Raw genomic sequence first — 10,388 nt, 5'->3', positions numbered from 1 at the left:
TCATCGACCAACCGTTCGACATCTTTGGCAAGGAACCGCTCCTGTTTCCAAAGGCCGATCCAAACTGTGACGGCCCCCCCAAGCTCGTGCCGAATGGATCAACGCAATCAAAGGGCCACTCCTCAGCTTGTGCGGGTGTGTTCAACGGCTACTACTTCCGCAAGACGACCGGCATGTGCTCTCGCGGAACCTTCTACGGCTGCCCCCCCCCGGGCGAGCCATGGCCACAGCTGTGGGCCTCACAACACGACTGTGAGGCAACATGCACCATTGCCTCTGCCCCCAATTCGACGAGCCCTCCCGATTCTGCTGCGATTAAACCCGAGAGCGCGAAGCCCGTGATAGGCCTGCTGCCAGCATGCCGCGGCCTGCCTGCAGTGTCCGTGGGTGCCAACGATGACAAGTGCAACAACAACACCCTCGCAGGTTGGTACTATGAGCCATTGCTTGGAGCGTGTAAGCAGGGGTCCTTCACTGGCTGTCCTTATGATCCAGAGCTATCGCTCTTTGCGACTGAGGCGGTGCGTCCTTTGGCGTCTTTGCCTTGCTATTCACAGTGCTTTGCCTGATTAGGTTTTGACCCCCAAACTATCTGTCGCAAACAATCCCATGCATTTTCGATCATCTGGACTCGCATCCAAACGGCCTGGCAAAGCATTGGCTATTCGACTTCACATGATACAAACAGGTTGTAGAGGTACATGTGACACCAAATAACAAGCCTTCTCTCGAGTTGCGGTAAACGTGGCATTGCATTTTGCAGCATCCAGACGCTCTGTCAGTGTTGGTTTGTGACCAGTGTGTTGTCGCATGTTTGGCACAGTCATCGACTCGTTGTCGGACGTTTGGCCATAGTCAACATGCGTTTTCCACAGGAACATCAAGTCTGGTTAGCCCGGGACTAGATTTTTATGGATCTGCTTTGGTATTGATGTTGCACAGCTTCTGCGACCTCACAGGCCGACTGCATGACACTGTGTTGAAAGCCTGGGCTTGTCAAAACCACCACCGCTGCCCGGACGTTCAATCCCTTGATGTGCGGGGAGGTTCTTGGAGCGATCAGCAATCAGGTTTCATGCTCCCGCCCGCATGTGGTTGCAAAGAGATGGCACATTCAACCCATGATAAGCAATCTGGTTGCATTTCTCATCTTTGAGAGCATCTGAGTTGAGAACCCGAACGACAGACGGTGCAGTGGATACAGAAAATCTGTATTGAATAAATCAGTCAGCATATTCATGATGGATTGCTCAGGCAGGGCTACCATCGACGGCGTGTTGGCATGCAGGAGTGCACCACAGGGTGTGGCGCCAAGGGAAAGGAGTTTGCAGATCCGACTTGCATGTACCCGGCTCTGCTTCATGCACCGTGTGATTCCAAGCTCACCCGCTGGAGCTTCGTGGCAGAGAGGGGCCAATGTGTAGAGTTTGAGTACGGAGGCTGTCTGGGTAGCCCCAACAACTACGCCGAACGCGAAGCCTGCACTACAGCTTGCATAGCCTCCACCGAGGCCAACCCTGTAGTTCCTGCGTCTGTTGCTGAGATTGACGCTGTCTGTACTCTGCCTACGGACTCAGGTCCTTGCCTGGCATACATCCCCCGTTTTGCCTACAATGCTGCTGTCAACGTGTGCGAGCCGTTCATTTTCGGTGGCTGCCTCGGCAACGGCAACAACTTCGGGTCCATTCAGGAGTGCGAGAGTGCGTGTGCCCAGGCCTGAGCTGCCTCTGGGTTCCACGCTTGTGATTGCGAGCGCAAGTGTAAGTGATAACTTTTTCCATTTCTTCTTCTATGCCAGCAAGGACAAAGGCTCTTTGTGTGTGAGCACCATTCATATAACTTCAAAGGTGGTTAAGTTGATGTGAGTGTGACTTTTGGGACGATTGCACTTTGTTTTGGCAAAGGTTTTGGAGTTTGTTGTCTGCAGCCCACATCCGTGACGTTCTACATAAAGAAACCTGGCACTATACACATTAATTATTTAGTCAATATCGATGTAAAATCTTAGGACATTCTACAAGACTTGTAAGATGAGGAGCGTTGTCGCTTCCCCTTTTCTCGTGCACATACTAGTCCCTCTGTTGGAATGAATTAGCTTTCTAACTGTCAAATCCTGCAACTTTCGTCTTGGGCCTTGCTTTTCCATGAGAAGTACATGGTAAGGCGCTCTAGTAGGTAACCGTGGAACCTTCAAATTGTCATATGCCCTGGCTATCCCATGCATTACTGTATGCCTGCAATGCTGGTTGATGTGCCGCTTCTTGTCGACGCAGTGTCACTGCTATGCTGGTCCCCCTCATGTACGCTTCATGAGTGTGAGTTCCCGCTTGAGGTCAGTTCAACGGAGCCTCGAAACTTTGTGAAAGTGTCTCTGAGGCTTACAATCCTGAATATACTCAACTTCCTGCACATGGCAGCATCTTTGGTCAGGAATGCCTCCCTCCATGGCAACATATTATCTGCTGGCGAACATCCCATCTAAATGTGCATCAACAATCCGTAAAACGACAAGCAAGTTGGATTCACGGTACACTATACGTCCTCATAATGTGCGTAAGTCTGGGAAAGGCAAGCGACGACACAATGGGCTTCTTCTCTGGGAGGGTCAAAGCATGTCAGGATTGGGAAGCAGTGGGTGATCATGCTACAAGCAGAAGCTTGCCAGGCAACAGTCTGGTGACCCAGAGGTCATGCTGAAGCTAGTAGAACCGTTGTCTGTGCTAAATGCATGATTGCCGCTGGCAAGCAAGGTGGCTTGTGGTGGCAGGGGCATACGCTTTTGATGGAGGAGTGGTTTGGTTCCATGAAAGTTTGCCTGCTCGGTACCTCGCAAGCTTGGACTTCAAAAGCCGCGTGAAGCGGTCGAGGAGCATCTTGCGTTGCACGACCTCGAGGAAATCATCCCCATTCAGCAGCCCTGATTCCCCGGCGCTCTCTACGAAGTTGTCAACGATAACCGCGATGACTAGGTTGAGCATGACGAACGAGGCCATCACCATGAAGGTGCAAAAGAACGTTGCCGCCACAGCCGTCTGCACCATTGCCCCCCTTTACAGCGAGTTGAAGTAGCCGCAACAGCCATAGCATGGACTTTGCATTCTGCATCGACCAAGCAAAACACGCACTCTTGACTCTGCCAGAAGGGCAGAAACATCAGCAGAAACTCAACAGTTGGGTGAAGATGCTCCCAATGTCTTTCAACAAGATACCTTTGCCGCCGATCGTGGGGATTGAAGCAAACTGCCAATGCACCAAGGATGCACCCAGTGCTAGAGAGCAGATGACAGCGGAGAAGGGCACACACATGGCAGCGACTCATGGGTCACTTACATAGAAACTATTGGCCGAGAGGCTAAACTATAACTGGGCGCGTCATCAAGGATCTCACATGCTTGAGTTGGGCTCACGTGGGGTCCAGGGTGCGACCCACCAGCAAACAAGATTTCTGCGTTCTATGATTGCTTACAGGCTGTAGTCCAACCAAACTAAACGAATGTGTACCGTGAAAGCTGAGATTGCGTGGCGGTCAAGGCCTTGTCTGCGTCCCATGTTTGTTTTGCTGACTGATCGACTGATCGACCAGACAAGATGCATTCTGATGTCTGCCGCTGCACATCATCGAGATGGGGTTGCGCAACAGCAAGCATTGTCAAGTCACATGAGTATAATTATGACTCATCACCGATTCATTAGCCTTCCTCTCTCCCTTATCTGTCTCTGCTAAATGGTAAGGGCACTCCATACTTCTTGAAAGGTGAGGTCAGCGAGTGCAACGATCGGTGGAAGTGAGAACTTTGGTCCCCGTTTGCAGTTGAGTAGTATGCGGAATGAGTCAGCACGATTGAGACCACACCTTGGCAGGAGAACAGTCATAAACCTGCGCATCACAGCCGCTAGTTGCCGCCATGACGGTGCCCCACGCATCACCCGTGAACACTCGGAAAAGAGTGAGCAGTGACATGCCAAAGTTCTTGAAGTTTGCGTGAGTCATGGCGTTGACCGTTTCGTCCTCGCCGAACAAGTTCATTCCCAGCACTCCGTAGACGAACATGAGCAAGAAGAGCAAGGAGCCCACGTTGAAGATGGCAGGAATGGACATGATCAGGGTGTTGAATAAAGTTCGAAGGCCCTTGGCGCTCTGCAGCACAACACCTCCCTGTGTGTCTTGCAAAGGTACGAAAATGGTCGCTTGCAAGATCTTTCGGTGGTCAGGGCAACCACTTACCCATACGTGATACCTCAAAGGCACCAGAGAGTGCATTTGCAAACCGCTCAAGAACTCTTACGTGATTTGCGTCAACAAAGTAAACGGTGCCTCATGCAGGGCCTTGCATTTGCAAAGTCTGGGTGCTAAACCTGGGCAACTCGCTGCATGCGTGGGTCTGTCTGACTGAACAGATTGAAACTGAACAGGCTAGCATTACCAGGTGGGCACCTCAGAGGCGTGTTTTTCCGACCCTAGGTCAACTTTTGACCTGCCACCAGGATGGCACAAAAAGTTGCTCCATTCATAGAATTTCTGCGGATGCACCACCGCGCAGTAAGTGTGAATCGGCGTGTCAGCCCTCCACCGTCACCGTGCAGGGCCTGTCAGCAAAGCAAGAATGGCAGTGCTTTGTCAGAATGAGGTTCAACCCCCGTCTCTGCCCCAAATGATCAAGCATTTTCAGGGATACAGACCCACAAAGCAATCCGCTGGGCAAAGCTCTGAAGGATGGCATGTCCACGGATCTACGCTTGTTCACAGAGCTTGACCAAGAAAGACAACACGCAGTAATTAGGGAAAGCTAAATTTTTGTTTGCTTTCCACAAACAAAAATGGTGATGAATGTTGCCGCCATACCTGCACCATTTTGAAGACCCTGGCAATCCGGAAGATCCGCAGCACTTTCATCGCCTTCAAGCCCGAGGAAAGGAAGAGCTCAGGGAGGGAGAGCAGGATGATGAGGAAGTCCAGCTTGTTCCAGTTGTCTTTCAGGTACTTGAGAATGTTCATGAGCACGATCTTGCAAGCCGCCTCCAGCATGAAGATGCCGGTGAACACCTTGTTGAGGATGTCCATGACGCGAATCTCTCTCTCACTCATGCCGTTGTGAGAGCACGCCATCACCAGAACGTTGCAGAGAATGCAAAACATGATGGCGGCGTTGAACATGGGATGCGAAATGTAGTCGTACAGGGTTGCCAAGAAGGTGCCATCGGCTGGCCTGGGCACACTCTCCCACCTATTGATGGACTCATCCAGCGTAAAAATCTTCATCAACTCCGCCTGTGTGGAGAGCGCAAGGCCGTGGACTCCTTCCTCTACACTACTGTCCAAAACGCGGGTGTATTGGTCGATGATGATACCCACGAGCAAATTGAGCCAGAAGAAGCCTCCAAGGAACACAAAGAGCACCACATACATCCCCATGAGCGGGCTGTGATTGAGCTTAGGCTGCCGACCGGCGCCAACAGCGTCGATGCAGTTGTACCCGACGGACATGAAGTCGTCCATGGTTGCGAGGGAGAAGAGCGTGAGCATCGCATTGCCGACATGGTCAAAGTTGAGGAAGGGGCTTGCCCACTTGCGTTCCACAGTGCTGCCAACATCGCACAAGTCCTCGGGCTCGCAAACAAAGAGTCCAGCTACGCACTGCTCGTGAGTCGTCACCAGCGTGCTGCTGCCGTCAGGGTTGAGGATGGAGGCATCATTGCAGCGGTGGAAAGCGCCCGAGAAGAGCTGCACTCCGAGGATTGCAAAAATGCCAAACTCGAAGAGCCCAAACATGATGACGTTGAGCACGGAGGGAATGGAGGTTATGAGCGTGTTGACCACCAGCTGCATGTTCTGCAGGCGAGAGATCATGCGCAGCGGGCGCAGCGCGCGCATCAGGCGCATCGTGCGGAACACGCTCAGGCCCTGCGTGTTCACAAACTCTGCAACAACGCTTGTGATGACGATCACACAGTCCAGGATGTTCCACGAGCTTCGGAGATAGCCGGCTGGGTGCCCCTGCCTGTTGGGTGAGGAGAACAGACCGAGCGCAAAGATCTTGAGCAGCATCTCCACTGCAAAGATGGACGTGAAGATCCAGTCCATGATGCTCAGGAATTTGCCAAGGGGGGAGTCGGACACGACGCTTGGGCTGTCTAGGGCTAGAGTTATGGAGCTGCCGACGATGAGCAACAGTATGAAGGCCTCCATTCGCGATGAGCTGACGACGTTTGCAATGAACCTTCGACTGCATGCCAGGCTCATGGTGGAGCTCTCACCCGCTGCAGGCGCGTCACTTGTGCCGCCTGCAGGCACGTCGACAGCGAGGGCGCTTTGGCTCGAGCTTTTCTGCCGCATTACGTCCCCGGAGAGTGACTCACCATCATCACCGTACCCTGCTACCCGGCCTTCCTTTGAAAGGCAGGCAGATTTGCCGATGGCGCGCTGCTGTGCATTAAAATTCCTGCGCATGGATCCGCTGGAGGCCGACTGGAACTCCAGTTTCCTGCTAATAGACCGTTGCATCCGTGTGGGCCGGCTAGATTGTGTCTGGACGGGCGTGAAAGCAGGCTCGGGCTCAGGCCTCGCCTGTGCAGGCGCTGGAGCACTGTCTACAGCCGCACGTCTTGTCTGTGGAGCAACTTCGTTGTCCGCGACACTCATGATCGTTTCGAGCGGACTCGTGAATCGAAAGCTTTCTAAAAAGATTGATCGTGGCGCAGCGTCGCGCAGCATCATGCGGGTGCCTGACTCGTCTGCTGATGGAGAAAGCGATCCAAAGGGCTGCTCGGCCGTTGACATGCCAGCAGGCTGTGTGTGATTCCCAGGCTGCTGGGACTCCGACATCTCTGCACTGTCGCCAACAAACCCCTGCTGGGTGAACCGCGATGACCCACTGCCACTACAGGGCGGTCTCATTTCGGTCTGAGTGTGCTGTGACGATCCCACGTCTGCATTCGTGCCGACCTGAGCGCGCACCTGTCCTCTCCACTCGGAACCAGCGAGCCAGGAGTCTCCCCCCGCGTCGCCTGCTGGCCGCTGCAGGCCCTCTGCAACGTATTGCGTGCTCCGCGGCACGTCAGGATTGTGCTGGACATGGTTAGCGCCTGAAACAGAGGCGATACGGGGTGCACCGCTGCCCCGGCTAGCGTAATCGCCATTGACACGCACGGCTGGCAGGCGATTGTGCTGCAGGAGAAGCAACCCAGGGGCCCTGGCATGATCGGCTCCGCGGCATGATGCAGCATGCTTTGGAGAGTCAGTGTGATACTCGTCGCGGACAAACGCTGCGGCAAACTCTTGCCGCTGCAGTACGGGATCACTACATGAGTTGCGCAGGCCTAACGTGCGCTGGTTTGTCTCTTCGCGCGCCGAGCTGATCGAGTTCTCGTGGACTGGGAGCGCTTCAAATGGTGCAGGATGTCCAAGGTTCCGACGCGTGCTGTGGGAGCCTTCGTTGGTGCAGCCTTCTGCTTTGCTGCTCCGGTTGCTGAATAGGATTGATTTGGACGCATCCTGCCGCCATTTGTCCCAGCTGCTTGTCGCTTGGTGTCTTGCAGACAACCTGCTTGACCCGCGAACATCGCAGGGCTCGCTCACTCTGGCTGGTTCAACGTGCTCGATGCCCCAGTCGGCATCTAGCTCCTTGACAACCTCCTGCAGACCTTCTGAACGTGTGACACCAATTTTGCAACAGGAGGACATTTTGACTGGCATTAGGTAGTAGACTCCAAAGGGAAGCATTGGTACGGCTTGTGAGCTGTGGGATTTTGTAGATCTCCGTCCCAGTTCTTCCAATGCACTGTCCATTTGAATGCGGTCAAGCACGTTGTCAAGCAGCATGTCAAAAACGGCGCAGCGGGGACAGGCCATTCTTGTGTGTCCGTAAGTGGGTAGTAAGTGCCTACTGTGTGGGACGTCCAAAAGGCAAAGCGCTACAAGCATTTGCTAAATGAAACCGTGCAGTACATGAACGTAAACGCAAGGCAAGGTGCATCTCGGTCAACATTGACGCCTGGCGAGCAAAATGGATATCTGGCAAACATACACTGAATTATGCTGTCCATCTGAACCAGCAGGCTTTCCAGGCAACTGAATGGATCATTCACCAGCCAATCATCCTTGTAATTGCACTGCACTAACGGCTGGTATGAAATTCTTCTGTATTTGCCAAGCATTGCGATTCCACAGGCGGTGGCAATCCTTGCAGCGATGCAGCAGCAAATGCCTCTCATGGGTAACAAGGCTTACCTCTTTCTCTTGTTCAAGCATGCCAAACGTCTGTCCCGTCATGACCAGCCATTTGCGCATGCGGGGCAGTGCCGTGGGATCCTTTCTCAGACTGTGAGTGCGTGTGACTGATGCCACAAACTCGTTGAATGCATTTGTAACGTATGCTCTGGAGCTGCCGGTAGACGATCGAGGAGCCTGCACGTCGGTGAGGCTCAAGCCGATGCAAAGCGGAACAGCCAGCAATGATTACGTTGACGTTGCAAGATAAATACCTAGTCAGACTGGCTTCCTGTTTCTTTGTTCCCCTTCATTGCGGCATGGGCAATGATGCGTGACTGGCTGGTATCGACTGGCCGGTTTTGCCTGATAACAGACCCACCTGGAGGGCCTTTTGAGGCTTGGTGATGTCAGTCCATCGAACCTGGAAGCTGTAAGACTCGCAACCACCAGACCGGATTCTGTTGAAAAGTACAGCTCGTTGTGGTCGTAGACTCGTGACTTTGAAGAAAAGGCCTGGAACCTACAACATTGGGGGGATGCGCGTTGTACATGATGAGAGCATGACAAAGGCGACAAGGCGATTCATAAACAGGAAGCAGGCGAGCTTGCATGTTGAGGGCGCACACCAAATCTGCTGGAATCGACAAATCAGACAGCGTCAGGGACGGTGCTGAATTGGGAGATGAGCTCTGACGTTCGTCCATGGTCTGATGCGCAACCAGCGAAGGCGTCGAGGATGGTGATGGATCTTCAAACTGGCAGTGCGTGATGAGGATGGCAAGGAACAATGTCACGAGGACAAAGTGGCCAAGCAGCACCCACACGATGAAGTAGATGCATGCAGATACACCCTTGGCTTGCATTGCCACAAACATCATGTCTGGCCAGTTTGATCCTGCAGACCAGTGTCAGTCAAACTAAGCAATTTCAATCAAATTGTATCAGCGTCGCGACTGATTTGTCAAGTGGTGGAACTAGGGCTTTGAGTTGCCGTTGTCCATGCGGATGCGGTAATGTTGTAAGACAACACAACATCATCGCCGCCATGGATACGCCACTGAAACTCATCGCCTGGGAAGCATCAGTGGAATGGTTCGCAGAGGGCTTGCACCAAGGCAAGTGTCCTCTCGTAGCAGACATGACTCGCTTGTCTGAGGTTACTGAGCACAGCAGCGGCAATGCAGACAGGGCAGCACCCTGCTGACCTGAAATCACCCCAAAGATACGCACTTCATGACTCACCTGCAAGGATTTGGAAGACGCAGTAGAAAGAGCTCAGCAAAGAGTCAAAGTTGACCCTCGGGTTGGCGCTCTCTTGGTACTCGGGCGAGCCGCCGAAGGTGCCCATGCCCAGGATGGAGAAGATGAACAGGAAAAGGCACAGAAGCAGGAGATAGTCCTTCATGTCCATGAACGACTGGATCACCATTCGCATGAGGTTGTTGAGCTGCTTGTGCCGCCGAAGAAGCTTTGCAGAACGAAGAACGCGCAGCAACCGGAATGTCCGCAACGAGGAGAGCCCACTCTTGGACGTGCCAAGCGCGAGCTCGACAACAGAGATAAGGACGATCATCCCGTCCAAGCAATTCCAGTACGACCCCCAGTACCCAATGAGGCCAAGTGCAAAGTGCTTCAGAAGCATTTCCGCCATGAACGCAATGCTGAGGACCTCATTGACAATCTCGCATATGTTGGAGACCGATTCCGGCATCTCGTTGTACTGGATCGCCATCACCACGGTGTTGATGATGATGAGTGCAGTGACAAAGTTTTGGAAAGCAAAGGACTCTGTGATGCGGCTGCAGGCCGTCTGGACCGGGCGACCATACACCGCGAGAGTCTGCATTGAGTGGGAGCGCTCGAAGGTGGTGTTACACTTGTAGGAGAGCTTAGCAGCCCAGTCCCGAAAATGTTGCCAAAGCCGGTCGGTCCAACTGGGTGGAGTCCTCTTCTGAGGGGCTATGACGATACGAGCATCGTCCCTGGCTGAGATGGAAGAGAACTTGGTGGAGATGATTGCAGTGAGCAGGTTGGTTGCGAAGAACGACCCGAAGAGTACCAAGCTTACATAGTAAATGACGCTCACTGGGTAGCCAATCGCGTCGACGTAGTAATAGAGCTGTGTCTCTGTCCATCCCTCCAGTGTCAACACCTGCAGCATGATGACCGCAACTAGATC

General features: G+C 53.2%; 1 protein-coding gene across 1 annotated transcript; it reads left to right on the top strand.

Moving 5' to 3' along the window:
- The first annotated feature begins 1,282 nt into the window (after positions 1–1,282).
- On the top strand, positions 1,283–1,720 carry LOC149809391 (uncharacterized). Its single transcript, XM_089994859.1, has one exon. The coding sequence runs from the start codon at positions 1,283–1,285 to the stop codon at positions 1,718–1,720; it is 438 nt and encodes a 145-aa protein (XP_089850985.1).
- The last annotated feature ends 8,668 nt before the right edge of the window (positions 1,721–10,388 follow it).

Source organism: Nuphar pumila, unplaced genomic scaffold (genome assembly GCF_984573655.1).
Source record: "Nuphar pumila unplaced genomic scaffold, dmNupPumi1.hap1.1 HAP1_SCAFFOLD_1313, whole genome shotgun sequence".
NCBI classification, from domain to species: Eukaryota; Viridiplantae; Streptophyta; class Magnoliopsida; order Nymphaeales; family Nymphaeaceae; genus Nuphar; species Nuphar pumila.
Note: the sequence above shows the minus strand (reverse complement) of the source record. Positions and strands in the feature narration are given on the sequence as shown.

Excerpts from the sequence above, each read along its gene's own strand:
- LOC149809391 (XM_089994859.1), top strand. The coding sequence starts at position 1,283 with ATGCAGGAGTGCACCACAGGGTGTGGCGCCAAGGGAAAGGAGTTTGCA.